The following is a 26,975-nucleotide window of genomic DNA, read 5'->3' as shown; positions in this document are numbered from 1 at the left end:
ATATGGTCTCACAACGGGTCTGAGGATCTCCTCTCGGTACCTAATAGCAGTCAAGCTACCTCTGGCGAGCACATGGAGGGCTGTGCGGCCCTCCAAAGAAATACCACCCCACACCATTACTGACCCACTGCCAAACCGGTCATGCTGAAGGATGTTGCAGGTAGCAGATCACTCTGCACAGTGTCTCTAGACTCTGTCACGTCTGTCACGTGCTCAGTGTAAACCTGCTTTCACCTGTGAAGAGCACAGAGCACCAGTGGCAAATTTGCCAATCCTGGTGTTCTTTGGCAAATGCCAATTGTCCTGCATGGTGTTGGGCTGTGAGCACAACCCCCATCTGTGGACGTTGAGCAATCAGACCATCCTCCTGGAGTCGGTTTCTAACCGTTTGTGCAGACACATGCACATTTGCGGCCTGCTGGAGGTCATTTTGCAGGGCTCTGGCAGTGCTCCTCCTGTTCCTCCTTGCACAAAGGCTGAGGTAGCGGTCCTGCTGCTGGGTTGTTGCCCTCCTACAGCCCCCTCCATGTCTCCTAGTGTACTGGCCTGTCTCCTGGTAGCACCTCCAGCCTCTGGATACTTCGTTGACTGACACAGCAACCCTTCTTGCCACAGCTCGCATTGATGTGCCATCCTGGATGAGCTGCACTACCTCAGCCACTTGTGTGGATTGTAGAGTCTGTCTTTTGCTACCACGTGTGTGAACGCACAACCAACATTCAAAAGTGACCAAAACATCAGCCAGAAAGCATTGGTACTGACATGTGATCTGTGGTCCCCACCTGCAGAACCACTCCTTCATTGAGTGTGTCTTGATAATTGCCAATAATTTCCATCTGTTGTCTATTCCATTTGCACAACAGCATGTGAAATTGCTTGTCTAACAGTGTTGCTTCCTGAGTGGACAGTTTGATTTCACAGAAGTTTGATTTACTTGGAGTTATATTCTGTTGTTTAACCCCTTCACAACATGCCCCGTACTAGTACGGCGCATGTCGTGTCTCCTCCTTTCATGTGGGCTCTGGCGCTGAGCTCACATCAAAGCCGCGACATGTCAGCTGTTATATACAGCTGAAGTGTGCGCGCAATAGCGGCAGGTGGAATTGTGATCCACCTGCCGCTATTAACCAGTTAAATGCCGCTGTCAAACGCTGACAGCGGCATTTAACTACCGCTTCCGGCTGTGCAGCCGGAAATGCGCGCATCGCCGACCCCCATCACATGATCGGGGGTCTGCGATGCATCAGGATAGTAACCATAGAGGTCCTTAAGACCTCTATGGTTACTGATGCCGGCTTGCTGTGAGCACCACCCTGTGGTCAGCGCTCATAGAAAGCCTGCAATTCAGCTACATAGCAGCGATATGATGATCGCTGCTGTGTAGCAGAGCCGATCCAGTTGATATTGAAGCATGGCAAAAGTAAAAAAAAAAAAAAAAAAGTTTTAAAAAATGTGAAAAAATAAAAAAACATCTAAAAGTTTAAATCCACCCCCCTTTCGCATCATCCAAAATAAAACAGTAAAAAAAATCAATCAAACACATATTTGGTATCGCCGTGTTCAGAATCGCCGATCTCTCAATAAAAAAAAGCATTTACCTTATCGCTAAACAGCGTAGCGAGAAAAAAAATTAGAAACACCAGAATTAGGTTTTTTTGGTCGCTGCAACATTGCATTAAAATGCAATAACAGGCGATCAAAAGAATGTATCTGCACAGAAATGATATCACTAAAAATGTCATTTCGGCACGCAAAAAACAAGCTCTCACCCGACCCCAGATCACGAAAAATGGAGACGCTACGGGTATCAGAAAATGGCACAATTGCTTTTTTTTTGCAAAGTTTTTAATTTTTTTTTCACCACTTAGATAAAAAATAACCTAGACATATTTGGTGTCTATGAACTTGTAATGTCCTGGAGAATCATAAAAGCAGGCCAGTTTTAGTATTTAGTGAACCTAGCAAAAAAGCCAAACAAAAAACAAGTGTGGGATTGCACTTTTTTTGCAATTTCACCACACTTATTTTTTTCCTGTTTTCTAGTACAAGACATGGTAAAACCAATGGTGTTGTTCAAAAGCACAACTCATCCCACAAAAAAATAAGCCCTCACATTGCCATATTGACAGAAAAATAAAAAAGTTATGGCTCTGGGAAGGAGGGGAGTGAAAAGCAAAAACGAAAATGGGCCGCGTCTTGAAGGGGTTAAGTGTTCCCTTTATTTTTTTGAGCAGTGTATAACTGCATATAGTGTGCACTAGATGATGGCCTGATTCTAGCGCATCGGGTATTCTAGAATATGTATGTATGTACATCACGCTTAGCACAGCCACGTAGTATATAGCACAGCCACGTAGTATATAACACAGCCATGTAGTATATAACACAGCCACGTAGTATATAACACAGACAGCCACGTAGTATATAGCACAGCCACGTAGTATATAGCAGCCACATAGTATATAGCACAGCCCACGTAGCACAGACAGCCACGAAGTATATAGCACAGCCACGTAGTATATAGGAGCCACGTAGTATATAGCAGCCACGTAATATATAGCACAGCCCACGTAATATATAGCACAGCCCACGTAATATATAGCACAGCCCACGTAGTATATAACACAGCCCACGTAGTATATAACACAGCCCACGCAGTATATAACACTGCCCACATAGTGTGTAGCAGCCACGCAGTATATAACACAGCCCACATAGTATATAACACAGCCCACGTAGTATATAGCAGTGTTGGCACTATAACCCTGTTAAAAAAAAAATTAAAATATTAAATAGTTATATACTCACTCTCCGGCGTCCACTGAAGCTGTCCAGATGCGCGCCATGCTGCCGCCATCTTCCGTTCCCAGTGATGCATCGCAAAATTACCCAGATGACTTAGCGGTCTCACGAGACCGCTAAGTCATCTGGGTAATTTTGCAAAGCATCACTGGGAACAGAAGCTGGCAGCAGCATCGTGCACATTGATGGACAGCGGAAGGTGAGAATAGCACAATTTTTTTTTTTCATTATTTGTAACATTACATCTTTTTACTATTGATGCTGCATAGGCAGCATCAATAGTAAAAAGTTGTTCCGGGATGGGGCGACACACTGGCACTGACTGTAGGGGAGTAGGGAGGGGGCACTGACTTGAGGAGAGTAGGGAGGGGCCAATTCGCGGCTGGACTAAGCCTGTCGCTGATCGGTTGCAGCCGGCCGGCCGTGACCAAACAGCGATGCGGGATTTCCGTTACAGACAGACAAACAGACGGAAGTACCCCTTAGACAATTATATAGACAGATATAGGCTAGAATTTTGTACATTTTATCACATTAAAGATCTGAAGCAGGGGTGGGCAATTCATTTTCCCAAGGGGCTACATGAATGACCGTGACTGTTGTGGATTGCCTAACCAATAGACATAAATTAATTCTGCTCAATATTTATATTATCATATTATTTTAGTAGAATGAAATATGCTGATATCCCCCATATACCATATGAGCCTGCAGACAGCCCCCTATATAAAGTATGAGCCTGCAGACAGCCCCACTATATAATGTATGAGCCCCTAGATAGCCTCCTATATGCAGTGTGAGCCCCACATAGCTCCCTATATAAAAGGGGTGGGCAATTAATTTTCCCAAGGAACCACATGAGAGACCATGACTGTTGTGGAGGGCTGAACCAATAGGCCAAAATTAATTCTGCTCAATATTAATATTGATATATTATAATTATTATATTATTGATAATTTTATTAATATTAATTGTATCACTTAATATTGAGCAGAATTAAGTATGCTGACATCCGCCTATATTTCGTTTGAACCTGAGTACAGCCCCTTCCGTATATCGTATGAGCCCCCCATCCGCCCCATACAGCCTCCCCCATATGCGGCATGACCCCACACAGCCTCCCCCATATGTGGCATGACCCCACACAGCCTCCCCCATATGCGGTATGAGTCCCACACAGCCTCCCCCATATGCGGCATGAGCCAAACACAGCCTCCCCATATACGGCATGAGCCCCACACAGCCTCCCTATACACACTGCATGAGCCCCACACAGCCTCCCTATATACACTGCATGTCGCCCCCATAGCCTCCCCATGTGCAGAATGTTGCCCCATAGCCTCCCCATGTGCAGAATGTTGCCCCATAGCCTCCCCATGTGCAGCATGTCATCACCATATGCAGCACCATATGCAGCATGTCGCCCCCATATGCAGCACCTTGTGTAGCATGTCACCCCCATATGCAGCTCCATGTTGCTATCATATTTTCTTGCTTCTTATCTTTAGACTTAGAAGTGATTTGAAGACTGAACTGAGAACTGCGGTGATTAGTGAAATAGTCTCTGATAAAGGTATAGTAAGTCTACTACAGAGAAAAAGCAAAATGTTCACTTTTGGAAATAGTAGTACTAATACGGTTTCTATGGCAACCCATCAGCACCCATGCAGGATCCAGTAATGCACCTATTGGCAACCGTTCCATTTAAAAGCTGCTATCAAAGATGACAAGAGTGGCAAATAACTGGTTTACATGCAGTGACTAGAGCTACAGTGGGTACGGAAAGTATTCAGAACCCTTTAAATAATTTCATTCTTTTTTTCATTGCAGCCATTTGGTAAATTCAAAAGAGTTCATTTTTTTCTCATTAATGTAAATTCTGCACCCCATATTGACTGAAAAAAAAGAAATGCAGACATTTTTCCAAATTTATTAAAAAAGAAAAACTGAAATATCACATGGTCATAAGTATACAGACCCTTTGCTCAGTATTGAGTAGAAGCACCCTTTTGAGCTAGTACAGCCAGGGGTGGGATTGGTCCGGTTCAATGTAACCGCTTGTTAAAAAAGCAGCCGATTCCCCGAACAGGGGAGATTAAGAGCCGTGATCCGGTACTTATGCAGCGCAACACCATGGAGGGCTCTGCTTCCCAGCCTGCACCCTGCTGGATACCTCACAGTGATACCTGCACCACGTCGGGCCCTGCGCACTGATACCTACATAGTAAGTGCGGTGCACGCCATCCTGGCGCAGTCCATTAGCGTGGCACATTTTTCCTGATATACAGCCGTCTCCATAGCGATTGCGGTGCACCCAGTGCTGACATCACCTGCAGCCTGGCCCCGCCCCGTGCACTGCCCCCTCATGAATATGAATGACACAGCTCCCTTGCCAGTGGTTAGTCGGAATGTCAGTCAGTGCGGCCGCTCACTGTGGGTTAGTCGGGGCTGGGAGAGCAGGGGACGGTGATGTGAGGAGCTGTCGCTGACATCCAGCCCATGTCTCTGCACTGCTAGCCACCTGATGCCTTCACTCCATGGCTGCTCACCTGTCTCAGCCATCTCCAGTGCCCTCCTGTCATTTCCTGCTCGCTGGCCATGTGGGGGACGGCGGGGAGCAGCAGCCGCCACCTGACAGTGGTGGTGTTAATCCTGCTAACTTTATGGGTTCAGGTAAGTGGTCACTACCCCCTCCCCCTCTCCTCTGGGTGATGGCTTTCTGTCCCCAGAATCAGCACATGTGTAACCCCCAAAACCCTGCATTTGTGCAGCCCACCCCCTATCAAAGAGGATGCACCCTCCAGATGTGCCACTACCCCCGAAACCCTGCACTTGTGCAGCCCACTCCCTATCAAAGAGAATGCACTGGTGCAAGACCTCCCCAACCACAGATATGCAACAGACCCCCAAGTACCTACATTGGTGCAAGACCCCTTACTCCTAGTTCTGGCACTGATGCAAGATTTAGCTGTGCACCCCCCGCACACAGATCCTGCACTGGTGCAAGATTCCCCCCATTCTGCATTAGTGCAATATCCCTGAGATATGCAAGCACCCCCAGATCATGCATTCTAGTATATCCCCCACTTTACAACCCTCTCCAAAGTGCTGCACTCTCCTAGGGACCCCCAGTACCACTAGATCCTGTATCCTAGTGTAGCCCCCACCACCCTTTGATCCTGCATCCTAGTGTAACCCCCTTGGACCCCCACCACCCCTTGATCCTGCATCCTAGTGTAACCTCCACTACCCCCCCAGATCCTGCTCTTGCATTGGTGTAATTCGTCCCAAGTGTTTCGTTACAATTTCGATTGTGATATCGAGACTGTTATCAGGGGAGATGATCGCCCTGGACCCCCCCAATGTTTACTCAGATGGATATTTTACCTGTTATTCAAGAAAAGTTGTAGGACCCCCAGTCTGGCGGTCTAGCCTGCAGGTCATGATTCCAATCTAGGACTAATGCAGGAAGGGTATGGGGATTTTTACTTTTAATTACCATTAGGACGCAGACAGACTGTCGTATGAATCAGAATGTAGTGCACAGTCTGGCCAAACGGTCAGTCAAGTGAGACATCTGCATATAAATATATGCAGCTGTCACACTCGGGTCAGGGGAGGCGCTGGCCAGAATGTGCCCTGTTCTGATCTCATTCCAACTTATTTTTTTTCAACTGTTTGACTGCGCCCCTACTTGTATATGTTTGAGGAAAAGGTGTGTGTAAATGGGTGTGGCTTAAAAATGGGTGTGGTTTTCCTACACACAAACACAGAACCTGTTGTTAAAAATTTGAATCCCACCCGAGTACAGCCATGAGTCTTCTTGGGAATGATGCAACAATTTTTCATACCTGGATTTGGGGATCCTCTGCCATTCTTCCTTTCAGATCCTCTTCAGTTCTGTCAGGTTGGATGCTGAACATTGGTGGACAGTCATTTTCAGGTCACTCCAGAGTTGCTCAATTGGGTTTAGGTCAGGGCTCTGCTGGGCCAGTCAAGAATAGTCACATAGTTGTTAGTTGAAGACACTCCTTTGTTATTTTAGCTGTGTTCTTAGGGTCATTGTCTTGTTGGAAGGTGAACCTTCAGCCAAGTCAGCAGTCCAGAGCACTCTGGAAGAGGTTTTCATCCAGGATATCTCTGTACTTGGCTGCATTCATGTTTCCTTCAACGGAAACCAGTCGTCCTGTCCCTGCAGCTGAAAAACACCCCCATAGCATGATGCTGCCACCACCATGTTTCACTGTTGGGATTGTTTTGGGCAAGTGATGAGCAGTGCCTGGTTTTGTCCATACATACCGCTTAGAATTATCACCAAAAATGTCTATCTTCATGTCATCAGACCAGAGAATCTTATTTCTCATAGTCTGGAAGTACTTCATGTGTTTTTTAGCAAACTCTATGCAGGCTTTCATATGTCTTGCACTGAGGATAGGCTTCCGTCGGGCCACTCTACCATAAAGACCCAACTGGTGGGGGGCTGCAGTGATAGTTGACTTTGTGGAACTTTCTCCCATCTCCCTACTGCATCTCTGTAGCTCACAGTGATCTTGGTGTTGTTCTTTAAATCAAGTCCTATCAGTTTAATTAAACACAGCTGGACTCCAATGAAGGAGTAGAACCATCTCAAGGAGGATCACAAGGAAATGGACAGCATGTGACTTAAATATGAGTGTCTGAGCAAAGGATCTGAATACTTATGATCATGTGATATTTCGGTTTTTCTTTTTTAATGAATTTAAAAACATTTCTATATTTCTGCTTTTTTTTCAGTCAAGATGGGGTGCAGAGTGTACATTAATGAGAAAAAAATGAACTTTTTTGAATTTACCAAATGGCTGCAATGAAACAAAGAGTGAAAAATTTAAAGTTGTCTGAATACTTTTTGTGCCCACTGTACTTCCTTCCGATCACTCCTGTTTAAGGCTGCTTTCGCACATCAGTCTTTTGCTGTCTCAATCTGGCGAATTTTGCAAAAACAGACCCGGCGAATGTTGCCGTCGGATCCTTTTTTTTCTCATAGACTTGTATTAACGACGGATGGCCTCACGTTTCATCCGTCGTTCGCTGGATCCATCAAAAATTGGTTACCTGGCAGCCGGAGAAAACGGACATAGTAACTTTTTTGTGTCCGTCGAAGAAACGGACAGCGTCGGATCCATCGCCGTCCGTCATTTGCCGTCCGTCAGAAAGTGACAGATGCGTTTTTTAACTGAGCATGCTCCAATTTTTTTTAAGGATCCAATTAGCTGGATCAGCTCATCAGATCAGTTTTTTTCAACATTCGACGGATTGTGACTGATGGCAAAAAACTGATGTGTGAAAGCAATCAGTCAGGAGGGTTTTGCTACCTCATCTGAGAGCAGCCTGATGTAGGCAAAGAGAAGCTGAATTGAATCCAGCAATGTATCACTTAGATTACTGGGTGCAGCCATTCTGACACAATCAGAGTCCATAGACAAAGAGCTGCTTATCACAGTGGGAGGGGACGTTGCTGGAGTAGTGTAGTCCAGTAATGGTAATCTCTTAGTGATAAATCCTTCACAGTTAGTAAACAGCAGCACACATTTTGACAAGTGACACATCCCTGAATTTCAGCCTCTATATCCTGCTGTCTTCAGATTACATAGCAAAAATCTGCTGACAGATTCCCCTTAAAGAAACATGCCAGTTGGAACACACCCGGCATCAACTGTATGTGGAGTGGGCTCAGCTCCTGAGCCTCCTTCAAACATGCCTACCCCAGAAAGATCATGCTTTATTGAAACATTTTTTTTTAGCGACAGTCTTGCTTCGGTCTCCTTGTAGCCAAACATGATATACTTTTTATGCATGTAAAGTGATTATTGGCCCACTTTTTCTTAAGATGTAAATACTGAAAAAATAGCCAACAGATACTCATGTTCTGGACTCACATAGCCCTATCGCTCTGCTGTCTATGTCACCTCTTAGTCTTTTTGCATCTTTTTCCAACAGCGGACATCACTTGACATCCACTGATCAGCTGCAGCCTTGAGATACCATCTGAGACAGATCAAACTGTCGATTTTCTGACTCAGACTGAACAGTAAGGGTACCGTCACACAGTGGCATTTTGATCGCTACGACGGCACGATCCATGACGCTCCAGCATCGTAACAATATCGCTCCAGCGTCGTAGACTGCTGTCACACATTGCAATGTACGACGCTGGAGCGATAATTTCATGACGTATGTGCGATGTAGAAGCCGTTGGTTACTATGCGCACATCGTATACAATATCGTGCACACCTTTGTTACACCATGCGATCATACCGCCACAGCGGGACACTAGACGACGAAAGAAAGTTTCAAACGATCTGCTACGACGTACGATTCTCAGCGGGGTCCCTGATCGCAGGAGCGTGTCAGACACAGCGAGATCGCTGGAACGTCACGGATATATCGCTGGAACGTCACAAATCGTGCCGTCGTAGCGATCAAAATGCCACTGTGTGACGGTACCCTAAGGCTGCAGCCGATCAATGGATGTCAATTGACTGTGATGAGTAACATTTTTATTTTATATTTGTTTTGTTATGTGTAGCACCTTAGGGATTCAGGAGATCCAGCTCAAGATGGAGTAAAAAATGGCAGACTTTATTCAAAGGCGTTAAAATAGTGATGATATCAGAAAAACAGCACTAATCAGCAAGTAGCACCTACACGTTTCTGGTGCTAAATGCTATACACCAGAAACCCATAAGTGCTACTTGCTGATGAGTGCAGTTTTTCTTATGTTATAACTATTTTATTGCCATTCAGTAAAGTCTACCATTTTTACTCCATCTTGATCAGGATCCCCTCTATATTCTTAACCGTTTGATGTCCACGGCATTGGCTATGTTCTGGGCTGCTGCATTGGTGTGCTGACTTTTTCTCTTTTTTTTGTTATATTTAGTACCTTGCTTACTTGAGTCAGATCCAAAGAGTGAACAATGTCTTACAAGTGAGACAGAGGTATTTGTGGCAAAGAGAAGGGAAGTCCTAAAAACATTGATGGAAGTGAACACCTTGGAGGAAGATATTAAAAAGAACCTAACCCATGCTTTAAATACTGAGGCTACAGAGCAGTACATTAAAGACATACAGGTAATTGAACTCTGTCAGGACAGAGGAGTGCCATATTTTAAAGGGGTTGTCCTCCTCTTTGATATGGAGAGGTCAGCAATGTCATATCGGTGGTAATCCAACACCCCTATCCGCTGTAATCAGCTACGGCAATGGCCGTATATACATAGTATACAGAGTGGAACAGCACAACTGTTCAGTGTTCTTTAGCAAGAATGGCAGCTGAATTCCTAACCTCTGAATAGGTTTATATGATATGCGGTCGCTGTCAGAGAAAATAACAACTGAGGATGTCAGATCTCTAAAATCCGATATTGGTGATCTAAGATTAGGTCATCAATATCAAAGCAGTGGAAACCCCTTCACTCCCCCTGTTCTTCTATTTTTTTTTCTTTAGACAAATATTTTATTCCTTTCTTGTTCCATATATGAGGCTTAATTGTGGTACCTAAATATAACAAATTTTATTTTTTTTTCAATAGGGGAAAAAAGGGAAAAAAAATGAAAATTCACTTTCTTTTCCTTATATAATTCAATGCTATTTAATTTCTGTAATGTTATTTATATAATCAATGTAATTTAACCATACAAATTTATGTGAGAAATACTCTCCTGCATATAAAAAAAACCAAATGTGTGTATTTTGCCCTATTAAACATCCGGTATTCATATCCAAGTGCTTGACACAATGTCAGTGTAATGTGTTTAAGTTTTTGATGCTGGGTATTAAAAAAACCAAAACAAAGCAAAAACAAACTATGACACTATATAAATGGGATAGGCATCCATCAGACTTTTATGGAATGTTCTATTAATATGTACCTATTGTTTTACAACAACAATTTTTTATCATTTATAATTTTTATTTCAGACAGAGACTGTAAAACTAAAGTCATCAAATGATTTTCTTCAACGAGCAAATAAGGTATAATTACATTTTCTATAAATCATGATTAAAAATAGTATTTTAACTATAATGTATCCTACTTTGATGCCCAAATTTACCTATACAGCTACATAATGAAAGCTAATTAGATCTGAAGTTCTTTCAGCACAGGACTCCTTTTGATCTCAAAGTAATGCATGTTACCAGTTTCCATATAATGTGCAAAGAGTCTTAACTTCTGTAGTGTATGTGTAAAGAAGATATGCAAAAAAGGATCAACATCTGTCAGGCCCCCAGGTGGCGCATGTGGTTCATAGACCCACTGTGCCTCATGGCCGGACCTGCTAAGAAAGGAGCATAGCTAAGCGGCTACCTGGTGTTCGTTGGAGCTCCTGATGGTGAACACAGACTGGGCTAAAGGTAGTCGCCAGGTACCACTCCTAGGCAGGCGCCAATAGTGCAGTTGGCTATCCCAACAGTCTTTTTCAGTGACACAGGGAGACGTGACCAAGGTCACTGACTATCAAGATATGGAGACGGACTGTGCGGACAGCTTGAATGTTGAAGATAGGTTTTTGTTCACACTCATAGATATTAGGAAACAATTCTGGAACTGGCCGCACAAGGGCCTGGAGGCTGGGTATAGGTACCGCAGATGCAGTTTCAGGATAAGGATACCACCAAAATGGTCAGAGGAATATGACAATCTATGCTAGGCTAAGAGGAACACAGGATACGGGAATAACTTTAACGGACTAAGGATGAGGAACCTGGCAACATACAGTTACACACACCAACACCACTAAAAATTACTATAGGGTTGCTCAGGTACTTCCCATTGGGAAGGTGCCTTTTATACATACAAGATGGCTGGGAGACACCTTGCAGACAATAACATTAACTAAATGCCTCCCAGCTGTTAGCTGGGGGCATTTTACCATGTGCGCGCGCTGCCCCTTAAAGGCAGAGGAGTGCACGCACTAAGCGTGCCACTGGAGCAGAGTGCGGCATGCACAGAAGAGGAGAAAGCAGCTGCCAGCAGACGTTACAAGATCCAGCGTGTAATTGAGTTTTAGTTCATTTAGATACAACATGTTTCAGAATATTGAGGTTTTTTTTTAATCAGTAACAAAAAAATGCATCTATCCATAAACTTTCATACAAACTTTCATTCATATTGATATTTGTCAGTTGTATTTGAAAAAGGGGTACCATATATACTTGAGTATAAGCCAAGGTTTTCAGTACATTTTTTGTGTGCTGAAAACACCCCCCTCAACGAGTCACAGGAAGCAGAAGCAGGCGGCTGCATCCAACTCCTGTGCCAGCTGCTAAAGAGAAATCAATATTCACTGCGGTGGCAATGAATATTCATTTCTCTGTAATAACGCGCACAGTGACAGCCGCAGCCGCCAACTTCCAGCAGTGGCCGGGTCCCCGATATTTAAGAGAAATGAATATTCACTTCTCTCCACTCCCCTGTGCATGGAGGGAAGTGAATATTCATTCCCTTAAGTAGCGGGCACACATGATCGCCCGGCCTCTGCAGCTGCTGGCACTGGAACAAGATGCTGCGAGGGAGCGCAGAAACGGTATGTAGGATTTTTTTATGCTTTTTTGATGTGAGCCATGCATAGCAGGATAGGGAACTGGGGACCATTAAAACAAGGATAGGAATGAGGAAATATGCATACCAGGATGGAGATGAGGAACCATGCATGCAAGGATAGTGATGAGGAATCATGCATACCAGGATATGATGAGATGGCCATGCCTACAGGGATGGGAATGAGGGGGCCATGCATACAAGGATGGGCATGAGGAGGCCAGGCATACCAGGATGAGGATAAGGAGATAATGCATACCAGGATGGTGGATGAGGAGACCATGCATCCAAGGATGGGGATGAATAAGCCATGCATACAAGGAAGGGGATGAGAAGGCCATGCATACAAGAATGGGGATGAGGGGACCATGCATACAAGGATGGGGATGAGTAGGCCATGCATACAAGGATGGGGATGAGAAGGCCATGCATACAAGGATGGGGATGAGGGGACCATGCATACAAGGATGGGGATGAGGAGGCCATGCATACCAGGATGGGGATGAGGGGGCTATGCATACAAGGATGGGGATGAGGGGGCTATGCATACAAGGATGGGGATGAGACGGCTATGCATACAAGAATGGGGATGAATGGCCATACATACCAGGATAGGGATGAGTGAGCCATGCATACCAGGGTAGGGATGAGGGGGCTATGCATATAAGGATGGGGATGAGGGGGCTATGCATACAAGGATGGGGATGAGGGGGCTATACTTACAAGGATGGAGATGAGGAGGCCATGCATACCAGGATGGGGATGAGGGGCTATGCATACAAGGATAGGGATGAGGGGGCTATGCATACAAGAATGGGGATGAGGAGCCATACATACCAGGATAGGGATGAAGAGGCTGTTTATACCCAACTTATACTTGAGTCAATACGTTTTCCCAGTTTTTCGTGGTTAATTTAGGTGCCTTGGCTTATACTTGGGTTGGCTTATTCTCGAGTATATATGGTATATGCTGAGATTTTATTAACAGAAAACTAACACAGTATTAGAGCCCCTCACAACTGCCCAATCATAGAACCGTGGCTCCCATAGCCTCACATTCACAGTATGATTCACAGAATCAGGTTCCCAGTATCCCCCAACAAAGACTTACAATAAAAAATAAAACTACTAACCTAGTCCCGCTCCCCAGAGGCTCCGCACAGCAAATAGTTACAATACTCAGCAAAGTTTGAAACAAAGTGTGGCCCTCAGCAAAAATTTAAAGTGGATCCCCAATGCTAACATTGAGTAATCACACAGAAATATTTAGGCTACATTTACATGAGCCAATTCCAGACTCTTAAACCCCTTCATGACCCCAGCTTTTTTTTTATTCTACAGGTCATTGCGAGTTTATACACCAAACATGTTTAGGTTATTTTTTATCTAAGTGGTAAAAAAATTAAAAATTTTGCTAAACAAAACCCAAAAATTGCGCAATTTTCCGATACCCGTAGTGTCTCCATTTTTCGTGATCTCGGGTTGGGTGAGGGGTTATTTTTTGTGTGCCACGCTGTCTTTTTTAATGATACCATTTTGGTGCAGATGCATTCTTTAGATCGCCCGTTATTGCATTTTAATGCAATGTTGCGGCAACCAAAAAACATTCTGGTGTTTCAAATTTTTTTCTCGTTACGCTGTTTAGCAATCAGGTTAATCCTTTTTTTATTGATAGATCGGGCGATTTTGAACGCGGCGATAACAAATATGTGTATATTTGATTTTTTTTTATTGTTTTATTTTAAATGGGGTGTAAGGGGGGTGATTTAAACTTTCATATTTTTATTTTTTTTCATATTTTTTAAAACATTCTTTTAAACTTTTGCTTCAATAGTCTCCATAGGAGGCTAGAAGCTGGCATAGCCTGATCGGCTCCGCTACATAGGAGCGATGCTCAGATTGCTCCTATGTAGTAAAATTGCTGCATTGCTGTGAGTGACGACCATAGGGTGGCGCTCACAGAAATCCGGCATCAGCAACCATAGATGTCTTCAATAGACCTCTGGTTGTCATGCCGACGCATCGCTGTCCCTCAATCACGTGATGGGAGTCAGCGATGCACGCATATCCGGTACGATGGCTGGAAGCGCTAGTTAAATGCCGCTGTCAACGTTTGACAGTGGCATTTAACTAGTTAATAGCGGCGGGTGGATCATGATTCCACCTGACGCTATTGCAGGTACATGTCAGCTGTACAAAACAGCTGACATATCCTGGCTTTGATGCGGGCTCACCACTGGAGCCTGCATCAAAGCCCAGGTTCTGACCTCGCTCGTACTGTCCTGTCCGAGGTCAGAAAGGAGTAAAACAAGCGCACACTGTATGTTACTCCTTGCAAGTTACACACGCTACATGAGACACACACTGTAGAGGACATACCAGACTTTCTCCACCTCTTCAGTTCCTTCAGTCTCCTGCAGGATCATATGGCCTTTGGTGTCAAAAAATCTGCATAAGTAGGCATATGCTAAATAGTTGCAAGTCAAATTCATGTGATATAGCCAAGATGATTGTCTAAAAAATGATGGTAGTCTCATGTTTGAAGCAGTAGTGGTTGGTGAGATATGGAGCCTGAAAGTAAAAGGTTCAAAACATTGTTCCCCTATTGCTTGTCAGTGTACGATATAACCATGTCAGAAGATGTTCCTCTGGGCAGTGATAATCATTCAATGCTTCTTTATGTTTTATTCTTCATTTCAGCAAAATATATTTTAGAGCATTTTCCTCACATAAATTATATTACTTGACATAACCATCCTGTATGCTTCAAAATGACAAGGAGAGCTAACAGGTATAATAGCCCCTGGCCAGCTCGCCCTATGATGTTACTGCTAGACCTCATTTTTTGCTTTAATGTTATAATCAACTATGTCCTCTTACAACTTTATGGTACATTCAAATTGCTTTTTTTAAAAAAAGAAGTGCTTCCCATTTTATTTTGAGGAATCATGGAAATCTTTATCGCCTGTGTTTCCTCAGGGAGTTATGAAGCTTCTTTTAATTATTCTGTGTTTCCACCTGTCCTGTCATGTGAGCAGTTTGGTTCTTGGGTCTTAAGAAAGCACTAGAAAAAACATTATTAATGAAGTTAAAAGGAACCTTTCAACAGCAAAAACTATTCACCTGCGGATATATGGTTAATCTACAAGTTTATAGCGGTAATAACTTGCACGGCCCTTGAACTTAATTAACTTTATTCTCACTCGGCAGCATTCGGTTTCAGTCATGGAGTTGGCGCCCGCACTGGCTCAGTCACCGCTCTGTTTATACAGAGCAGTGACTGTAACCACTCCCTCGCCCTGACTGACACTGGCTCTCCATTGGGGCCAGCTATCATAAAGTTAATTTTCTCCCCACAGCGCTCGGCTTAGTGCAGGTGCCAGGCCAGTTAGTAACGCTATTAACCTGCAGATTAAGCCCATATTGGCAAGTTAATAACGTTTTTATTGGTGACAGGTTCACTTTAAGTCTCAAAGCCAGAACTTTCCCAAACCTCTGTTTGATCACTCAATCCAAGCATGAAAGCAATTATGACAGTGAAAAAGCACATGGATACAGAAGACAACTTATACCTTTCCCTATTTGAGCAGTCGTTAAGGGGGAAGAGCTATTAGTATAAAAGGTTACCTTGTACTGTGGCCTCTGTCCCGCAGACCCTTTTGCCCCTTGTTCTTATGGCTAGCCTTTAGACTGTTTTCTGTCATAAATACATAAAATGTCATTGCTATATTCTAGTTTTATTCCCTTTACATATAAGACTTAATTGGGAGATTGCTTTCCCATCCTCCTTTACCACTACTACTATCTTCTTTGATTTAATGGTCTACACCCCCACACGGATCTTTTGATCACACTTTGCTGATCTCTGTTTGGAAAAAGAAAGCTGGTATTATTTCCAACCAGCTGCAAAACGAAAATTCCAGCTAAAATGTGCTCATGTTTTTGCACTCTGGAAATTATGTTTATTTTACCCGTGTTAAACATTTGTAGTTCAGCAGTAGCACCCTGTGCAGTGATGAGGCAGTGACCCATCAAAGTTCAAAGCAAAACATCTCTTTAATGTTCAGCTCACAAAAACACAACACACGATATCCTCCAGATCACAGCCGGGAACCATATCCTCTGGATTGCAGCCAATAAACATGCCAATCCACCTTCATGACCTGTTGCCATGGGCGACTGCACTGCAGTGTTAATGTTCAACTCACAGCACTACACAGTACACGATATCCTCCGAATCGCAGCTGGGAACCATATCCTCCAGTTTGCAGCCAATAAACACGCCAGTCCACTTCCGAGACAAGTTACTGTGGGCAACTGCACCGCTGTGTGTGCTGTGGGTGCCAGGCCTTTTCAGCTGCCTTGGCTGTTTGGCTCAGCTGGCCTGTGTTGCCTCACACAGGTGGAGCTCTGCAGAGCCTTCTGTGTACTCCTCCAAACACCAGACTGACACTGACTCTGAACCTGACACATCCAAACCCTTTACTGCAGGATTTATAGCTAGAATCTGTGGCCTTGAGCCACATAGAAAACCTGGCCAGGAATGAAATGGACTGCACCACTACTATTCTGTAGTCCGTTTCAAAAGACAAAAGCCCAGAGCAGGTTTTCTAAAATCTGCCCTGGACACATAGCATGCCCAGGACTAACACTTACTTTTTATTCTGAATTGCAATCACAGCTACACCTGTAACTGCAATGCACACTCATGGCCTCAATACGCCTCCGTGCGCATCCTGGGGGGAACATACAGCGACCCTCACATGTAATACCAGTCACTGCCTCACATACACCCTCTCTCTCTTCAAACCTGTGGGGTTCAACACTTGTCAGACCACATGGGCACATGACTAGACATCCACATGACCCCGTGACACCCCCGCCATACACTGTACTGAGAAACCAAAGTAGGGGCCAGAACCATTGGTTGATGCATGCATCTCCTCCATACTTTGTTATGTGACCACCCACATCCCTCTTCTCCATTGCAAAAGACGTGCCCACTTTCTTGACTAACAGTAGATTTGGGCCAGTTTTTGGTGGTCTCATCCTTGTTTATTTGGGGTTCACTAACCTCGTAGCTTATTTATACTACATCAGCTACTGAGTCAGTGCATATTTGGGGGCAGTGTTCTGGATCACTGCATTGAGAAACACGTGATGGTGTCTCCGCGGTGTTGGATGTTTTGGTCTCCACGAGGTCAATCATCCCTGCCTTTATAGACTTTCTACTAGGCACTGCTCCTGATAGCCAGTTTCCTACTCCACACTGATGAGGGGCAAAAACCCCGAAACAGCTGTCTGTGGATGCTTGGCATAGGTGGTTTTCCTTTATTGGATGTTTTCCTTTATTGGATGCTGCCCTTCCCTTGGTTGTTCCTTCCCGGTGAAAGGCCTGGCTATTCACTGCCTGCGTTGAGAAACACGTGATGGTGTCTCCGCAGCTCCTCTACTTGCATTTGCATATTTGGGGGCAGTGTTCTGGATCACTGCATTGAGAAACACGTGATGGTGTCTCCGCGGTGTTGGATGTTTTGGTCTCCACGAGGTCAATCATCCGTGCCTTTAAGAAAATGACTTATGACACCATAATGTACCCAGACCATGCCCCACTATTGCTCAGCATTACTTCAAACAATACAAGAAAATGTGCATTTAATTGGAAACTTAACAACAGTTTAATTTATAATATTGGGTCTCAGAGAGAGTTTTAAACATTTTTTCTTAGAAAACTGCCTAGAAGATATTTGCAATTCCAGTATCTGGGAGGCACACAAAGCAGTGCTTAGAGACCTCCTTATTGAACCTTGGTCTAGGAAAAAAAAGAAAGGGAGAAACTCTCTACCACAAATAATATAATTAGACCAAGCTCTTTTAAAACATAGGCACTCTTCGCCCACATAATACTTATCCCAAAGGATGGTAAAGATCCAACTCTATGCCACAGCTACCGACCTATTTCTTTGATCAATAATGACATTAAACTCTATGAAAAAATCTTCGCCTATAGAATTCAGACCTTATTACCTGACTTGATCAACCTGGAGCAGTTGGGCTTTGTAAGAGGTAGTGAGGCCAAAGATAATGTCATCAAAACCCTGAGCATTATTAACTTTACAAAACTTAAAAACATGCAAACTGCCTCTTTATCAACAGATGCTGAAAAGGCATTTGATTACATCGATTGGGAATTCATGGATAAAATGCTGGGAAAATTTGGCTTCCCTGCTTTTTTCATTGAAAAAACATTGGCTCTTTATTCTAAACCCTCGGCTCGTCTGAAGACTAACAATGAGCTTTCTCCTAGCTTTGGGATAAAAAACAGGATGAGACAGGGCTGCCCTCTCTCCCCCCTCTTGTTTGTTTTGGTCATGACAAAATTCCTTCAAAAAATAAGACAAAACCCCACAATCCAGGGTATAAAATGTGGTGAAAAAGAATAGCTGAATTTGCAGATGATGTCCTCTTCTACCTCACAGACTCATGGAAATCTATCAAACCATTACTCAAAGAAATGCCTATATTTGGTCTTGTATCAAATTTTGAAATAAACTTCTCTAAGTGTCAATTACTAAATATTAACATAAAGCTGGCGAACTGGACCCATTTATCCAAAATATCTCCATTCATAAATAATTGTTCCCATATTATGTACTTAGGGACCAAGATCAGCAACTCCATCCTGTCTTTATATTACCTAAATTTTATACCTTCACTCCATAAACTAGAACGTGATATTTCATCGAGGAAGGAAGCGCTTATTTCCTGTTTTTTTTTTAGAATTAATCTAATAAAGATGATCACTCTACCCAAAACACTATATTTTCTTCAGGCTTTGCCTATTGACATCCAACAATCCTTCTTTCTAAAAAGCTAAACTCTAATTTCAAAATAAAGGTTTTAGAATTAAATATTCCACACTAATAAACAGAAGACATAAGGGGTTGAATGGGACTTCCGAACTTTAAAAAATATAGACTAGCTACACACCTGGCTAGAACCAGGGAGTGGCGAATATTCCCATCTAGGAAGCTCTGGGTCGACATAGAACTCAGCTCTCTTAATAGAAACATTAATCAATATCTTTTGCCAACACTGCATAATTATACTGTGCATACGATACTTGTCTTCTTTATAATATCTTTTTATACTTCTGTAAACACTGCCTACTTTTTTTGGAGTAAAAAGTATATAAAATTGCAAGCGTTGTCTCTCCTTACTCTATAACGTACTGTCACGTCCTCTGAAGTGAATTATGCTACTAATTTGGGTGTGATCCGGACCCATTAATAATTAAGAAATTGGAGCTGGTGGCAGCGGATTTGTCCTGTGTGTTTGGGAGGCTTTGTAGCCACTGGCGGCGTTGATATTGTTCCCGCTTGAGTGGGAGTAGTTATATCGCCCTCGCTGCAGTGTGCCCATTAGCCAGTACAAAGTAAGGCAGCCTTTCTGGTGACTAATTATCCTAGGTGCAGTACCCTGTCTGACCTGAGGGTAAGGGGGGCCCCCAGAGAGCTGCAAGTTCCAAACCGGAACTGGGAAGTGGGATATAGATAAATCCCCTTCAGAAAGGAACCAGGGGCAACCAAACAACTCCAGTTCATGACAAACTGATGTGAGTGGTGGGGAAGATAAAGGTATCCTCCCCGTGAACCGTGACACAGACTCACGAGGAAATATGAACAAGAGTAACAAAAAGTACCAAACATACAAATTTACACACACATATAACAGAAGTATGCAGCAGGTATTGGAGGATGGGGTTAAACCAAAGTAGGAGAAGAAAAGGAATTATCACACACTCAAAACCTAGCAACAGTCACAGATAAATCCACCAACCGCCTACTCAAATTACCACCAGAAACAACCTCCAGTCATGTAGCAAAAGCTAGCTCTGACAATGAGTGTTTAGCTAGGACTCAGTTTATATAGGAGATGGTAGTGGCTAACAGTGCTCAGCTGAGAGCCTTAGCTCCAGGAGCTCTCAAATGAGCAGATTAACCTCTGCACTGCCCAAAGAAATGTACACTGTTTAAAACTAAGGAGAAGTGCTTCTAACCAGTGCAGGAATCTGATACTGTAGTTTTCTGCCTCTTCTCTGTTTTGGTAAACCCATGACAACATGTAGATGTTAAGATGTAGATGTTAAAGGTACCTTCACACTGAGCAACTTTAGAACGATAACGATAGCGATCCGTGACGTTGCAGCGTCCTGGATAGCGATCTTGTTGTGTTTGACATGCAGCAGCGATCAAGATCCTGCTGTGACATCGCTGGTCAGAGCTAGAAGGCCAGAACTTTATTTCATCGCTGGATCACCCGCTGACATCGCTGAATCGGGGTCAGCTTCCCTGCACTGTGTCAGCGCCGGCTGGCCATAAAGCAGAGCACAGCGGTGACGTCACCGCTCTGCTTTACGGCCGGCGCTTACACAGTGCAGGGAAGCTGACGCCGGGGGACGCGACAGACACCGGAATGTAAGTATGTAGTGTTTTTTTTTTTACATTTACAATGGTAACCAGGGTAAATATCGGGTTACTAAGCGCGGCCCTGCGCTTAGTAACCCGATGTTTACGCTGGTTACCCGGGGACTTCGGCATCGTTGGTCGCTGGAGAGCTGTCTGTGTGACAGCTCTCCAGCGACCACACAACGACTAAACAGCGACGCTGCAGCGATCGGCATCGTTGTTTATATCGCTGCAGCGTCGCTTAATGTGACGGTACCTTAAGATGTGGTAAAGTGAACAAACATTTGAAAAAGCATAAACCCTCCAGTTATGCTTGTCTGAACTCAGAACTATCAGTGAAGAATTAGAACAATGTACAAATGTTGTAATAACCGTTTTCAATTATTTACAGGATCTTGATTCTGAAATAAAACGAGTGCTAATGAAACAAAAACTAACTATAGAGAAACAAGAGTAAGTCATTAAATCAGTATATTTAACTATATTTAACCCATTAAAGGGATTATTCAAGACTGTTATTTTTTTTCTGTGGGGCTAAAAACTAACTATCAACTACCTGCCTATTTTGCCTGCTACTGATTTATGCCAGCCACTAATTCTGCAGCATCCATTGATGTCTCGTCTACAAAACAGCTTCTATGTTAACAGGGCATGATTGCCGACATCATGCTGATTGACAGCCAGCTCCCCACTGTTTAAATTATATAGTATTAAAGGCTTGAAGGTTATCTCCTCAATTTTTTTTTTACAAAAATGTGTTTCCACATATAATCAATCTAAGTAAAAATTTGAGTAACTTTGTAGATACATAGTGGGAATTTGTAGCTTTGGAGTCTGCAAAATAGGAAATATAGCGCTGTTCTATACTACAGCCTGTAACTCAGTATCAGCACACGATAAGTAATGCAATTTATGTACAAAGTTACTCAACTTCTGTTGCAGAATAACTTCAATGATTTTAGTTGTACGATAATAATGTGTAAAGCGTGTAGAATACTGCACCAAGGTAGACATAACTTAAAATGCTGAAACTGTGCAATTGTTACTATGTTTGTGAAGGTGGTTCCCAGTATACTCGACGAGTATTGGAAACTAACCAATATCACTGCATTTATAGCAACTCTGTAAATGCTGTACCTACTGTATATACAGTATATTTCAAAATGAATAAAATTGGATGAGTATTTGAGAGACTCAGAATTATACAGTTTGACTCCTCTACAGACCGACATAATTCTGCTGATTAATTTTGACAATGTTACAGCTTATGTCTATCCTTACTTATGTAATCATCTTACGGTATATGTAACAAGATAGAAAAGAAGGAAAACCGACCCTATGCACTAGCACTTTATTCCCGCACTTATCAATGTCTAGTATTGATTGCTTTATTTGCATTGTTCCATTTTTTCCAAGCATACATTCAGTATTTTATTTTGCAATTTTTTTTTATTTTTGGTGTGATATTACGCATTATACATATTTTTTTCATACTTTTTATTTTTTAACACTATATATTTTTTCTTTTGTTCACTAATTCTATTAGCATTTGCTATTTGAGCTTTTTATGTATGTACACTTCATATGTGGATGTGCGTCATTGCAATTTTTTTATATTTTTTATACAATTTCTTGTAATCTGGTATTGTCCTTGCGCATTTTGTCCCATTGTTATCTCTGATTTTAAATTTTATGTAAGCAATAAAAATATTTTTTGGACTTTTTGGTTGGTTTTCCTCCTTTTTTATCATGTTTGGCAATTCCCGATTGTCCGTGACTTGTTTCATATTGTCCTATGTCTATGGTAGCTATATTTTATTGGTTATTTATTTGAAATTGATAGTTTTTAAACTGTTTTATTTTGCATGCCTTTAACTTCATTAGTATATGTGACAGCTTAGATGTTCATGTCTCAAGACTCAAGGCTGCCATGCACATTGCACGTTGTACAATGATGTCCAACCTGGAAGTATCATAAGGACTGACCATACTATGAGATTGGAGGTTTTCATTCTTTACTGACAGAAGGATTGGGCAAGGTAACCCCTTAAAACCTGCCGATGCAGATTAAAACGGCGGTTGTCAATGGGCCTTATTGCCATTTTAAAACAGCGATCGGGAATAAGGGTATAGCACTCCCAGCATTGGAAATTGTCTGGGTTACCAGCTACCGGGGGAAGCTGAGACCCTGGAGAACATGTTCAGGGCTGCTTTTTGTGGTCCCCAATCACGTGATTATTGTTATTCAATAAATAACTGCGATCACTTAAACAAAAAGTGTGACCGCTATTAGAAACATTTCTCTCTCTTCTGACAAGATATACATGTTAGAGGAGAGAGAAATGAAGTCCCCAAGCCCCTCCATTACCTCCACCACCCCCTGTCTTTCCAGCTCCGTCCCCGCCCCGCCCTGCTAACACTTCCTGGAAAAACAATGGCAAGTGCATGCTCAGTGATCAAAAGCCAATAATTACTGTCATTCCCCTCGTGTTAAAGATTACATTATTTTATAATTTTCATTTATTTCATTTTTTTGCCATTAGGGTTGGAATTAGGTTAGCCTAGGATCAAGGTTAGGGTTAGGCTAGTGTTGGGGTTGGGGTTAGCATTGGGGTTAGGGTTTTTCAAAAGGTAAAAAAATTGATGACGATATAACGACTTGTTGAATGCAAGTGCTCGCTACTCGAGTTTGCATCTGGGTCACGCAAGCACCTGCGATACTTGGTGCATACCCATGCACCCTGATGCAAACTCGAGTAGCCCTTGCGTTCAACACTAATGACAACATATTCAAGATGATAACCTAATGTTATCAAATTTTGTGTAGTATTTTTGGGTTAAAAATCCTCACTGTACACCTGGATAAAATCGTTGAGGGGTGGAGTTTCCTAAATAAGACCATTTGTGAGGGGTTTCCACTCTTTGGGCACATCAGGGATTCTCAAAATGCGACATGGCGTCTGCTCTCGATTCCAGCCATTTTTGCAGTCAAACGGTGCTTCTTCCCTTCTGAGCCATGCCGTGTGCCCAAATAGTAGTTTTTCACCACATCAATGGGGTATCAACATACTGAGGAAAAACTGCGCAATAAATTTTGGGCTCCATTTTCTCCTGTTACCCTTGTGAAAGTTAAAAATTTGGGACTAATGCAAAATTTTTGTTAAAATAGGTGAAATGTTCATTTTATCCTTTCACATTCCATTAATTCCTTTGATGATCCTGGAGGGTTAATACACTTATTGAATGTGGTTTTGAGGACTTTGAGGTTGGTGCTACTTTTGGGAATTTGGAAAATTGAAAAATTGCTGGTCAACTTTTAACCGTTCTAACTTCCTAACAAAATAAAATTATGTTTAAAAAATTCTGCTGATGTAAAGTGTGGGAAATGTTACTTGTTAATTATTTTGTGTGGTATAACTATCTGATTTAAGGGCATAAAATTGTATTTTTTTTTTGTCAAATGTTTGATATTTTCATAAATTATACACAAATCATATCGACCAAAATTTACCACTAGCATGAAGTACAATATGTCACGAAAAACAATCTCAGAATCAGTGGGATCCTTTGAAGGGTTCCGAAGTTATTTCAACGTAAATTAACACTGATCAGATTTAAAAATATGGCCTGGTCATTAAGGTCAAAATTAGCTCTGTCACTTTTTGTCTCCTGTGGATTAGAGATGGGCGGACCCCTGGATGTTCGGGTCCAGCTCATTCAGCCAAACAGTTAAAAAAGTTTGGGTTCTGGTACCATAGCAATACCTGGATCCGAACCCAGACTCTATTCACTTGAATGGTGAATGGGGGCCCGAACATCCTGTGTTTGCCACACTGTCATGTGAATGACAGTGCGGCAAACGCTGCTTCTGATCAGTGGAAAAATCATTACTCAAATGACAGCGTGAGCACGTAGCTGTGATCGGTGATTGCAAGGCTGCAACCCTCAGCTGTCTGCATTAGCAAGGCTGACTATCAAGAATAGAGGGGTACTCTGTTTAATTCTTTAAATAAATAATTTTAAAAGCGGCATAGGGGTCCCCCAAGGCTTGCTAAAGTGGACAACTGGGATCTGGTATTTTCAGGCTGTTAAGGGGTCATGGCTATTGCACCCCCAGCCTAAAAATAGAACCCCACAGCCACCAAGAAAAGACACATCTATTATATGTGCCAATTCTGGCGCTTTGCCTGGCTCTTCCCACTTGCCCTGTAGCAGTGACAAGTGAGTTATATTTGTGGGACTGATGTCACTTTTGTATTGTCCGGTGACATCAAGCCCACGGATTAGTAATGATCAGGCATCTATAAGTCACCTATCCATTACTAATCCTATAGTTATATTGCAAATAAGCAAACAGCAAGAATAAAGTCAACACACTTTTCATTTTTTTATTTAAAAATAACAGTTATTCTCACTTAACTCCCATTCCATTGAATCCCTCATCTCCTGTAATAAAAAAAAAAAAAAAAAACAACATCCCCATGTCTGGGGATTACTAGTTTTCAATCTGGACGGTGCCAAGAGGTGACCATCCAGGCTAAGAACCACTGATGAATGAGCTGCTGTGAGCACAGCACCAGTGAGCAGCGGTGACCTCATCGAGGTTACTGTTATGAAAGGCAATTCAGTACCACAATGGACATAGCGGTCAGAGCACATACAGTGATCTGACAATAACCCAAAAACATAGAACGAGCTCTGAGACGTGGGAAATCTGCAGACCGCAATCCCTAATCCTCTCCAAACAACACTAGAGGCAGCCGTGGATTGTGCCTAACTCTGCCTATGCAACTCGGCACAGCCTGAGAAACTAACTAGCCTGAAGATAGAAAATAAGCCTACCTTGCCTCAGAAAAATACCCCAAAGGAAAAGGCAGCCCCCCACATATAATGACTGAGTTAAGATGAAAAGACAAACGTAGAGATGAAATAGATTCAGCAAAGTGAGGCCCGACTTTCTTAACAGAGCGAGGACAGAAAAGGTAACTTTGCGGTCTACACAAAACCCTAAAGAAAACCACGCAAAGGGGGCAAAAAGACCCTCCGTACCGAACTAACGGCACGGAGGTACACCCTTTGCGTCCCAGAGCTTCCAGCAAAAAATTAGACAAGCTGGACAGAAAAAATAGCAAACAAATAGCAAAGAAGAACTTAGCTATGCAGAGCAGCAGGCCACAGGAATGATCCAGGGAAAAGCAAGTCCAACACTGGAACATTGACAGGAAGCCAGGATCAAAGCATTAGGTGGAGTTAAGTAGAGAGGCACCTAACGACCTCACCAGATCACCTGAGGGAGGAAACTCAGAAGCCGCAGTACCACTTCCCTCCACCAACAGAAGCTCACAGAGAGAATCAGCCGAAGGAGCACTTGTGACCACAGGAGGGAGCTCTGTCACAGAATTCACAACAGGTTACTGCAGGTCACTGAGGCTGCATTCCCAGCTGGGCCAATGAACTGCAGTGACATCCCTCCAGTGTGATCACCGCTGGCACAGTGAGAAAGTCTCACAGTGCAGAGGTGAGTTCACTACAGTGAAATTCTCTCGATGAACTGCGGTGTACTCACCTCTGCACTGTAAGACTTTTTTTTCACAGTGCCAGCGGTGATCTCACCGGAGGAAGGTCACTACAGTTCATGGGATAAAAGCCATCACCAGAGAAATGGAGCTAGGATAAATACAATACAATGACAACAAAATCTAGCAAGTTTTGTTCAGTCAACACGTATCAAAACTATATTGCACATTAATGGTGGCAATCAGGGCTGCCACTTGGAATTTTGGGGCCCCATACTGGCAAACTTTTCAGGGCCCCCCGATACTCCACCCAGGCTGCACCCCAGCCCCGCCTCCACCCCTCGAACTGGCCACAGCCCCAACGCTCTCTCTTGGAAAAACTCCACTTCTCACCAATCACACATTAACAGTTCCTATCACCAGATCACACATATAGCCAGCAGCATTTGTTTTGGCCAAAAGATTTTTTAAGCCGCCATCACGACAAGGTAGACTCTTTTGGTCGGGCCCTACTCTACTCTAACGTATTAATCATTTGTTAAAATATGCAATACAATTTAGGTAACCAAGGGAGCTACCAAAGTTGAGAAGTGTGGAATGAACTGG

General features: G+C 43.0%; 1 protein-coding gene across 1 annotated transcript in view; it reads left to right on the top strand.

Annotated features, from left to right (window-relative positions):
- The window catches only part of C5H6orf118 (chromosome 5 C6orf118 homolog), a 142,127-nt gene that overhangs the window by 99,325 nt on the left and 15,827 nt on the right, over positions 1 to 26,975 (top strand). Inside the window, exons 6-9 of the mRNA XM_069767945.1 lie at positions 4,312 to 4,376; positions 9,724 to 9,914; positions 10,765 to 10,818; positions 21,245 to 21,306. Of these exons, the coding sequence (XP_069624046.1) occupies positions 4,312 to 4,376; positions 9,724 to 9,914; positions 10,765 to 10,818; positions 21,245 to 21,306 (372 nt within the window). The remainder of the gene's footprint in view (positions 1 to 4,311; positions 4,377 to 9,723; positions 9,915 to 10,764; positions 10,819 to 21,244; positions 21,307 to 26,975) is intronic.

The sequence above is a fragment of the Ranitomeya imitator genome, chromosome 5 (genome assembly GCF_032444005.1).
Source record: "Ranitomeya imitator isolate aRanImi1 chromosome 5, aRanImi1.pri, whole genome shotgun sequence".
NCBI lineage: Eukaryota > Metazoa > Chordata > Amphibia > Anura > Dendrobatidae > Ranitomeya > Ranitomeya imitator.
This window is presented reverse-complemented; position numbering and strand designations above follow the sequence as displayed.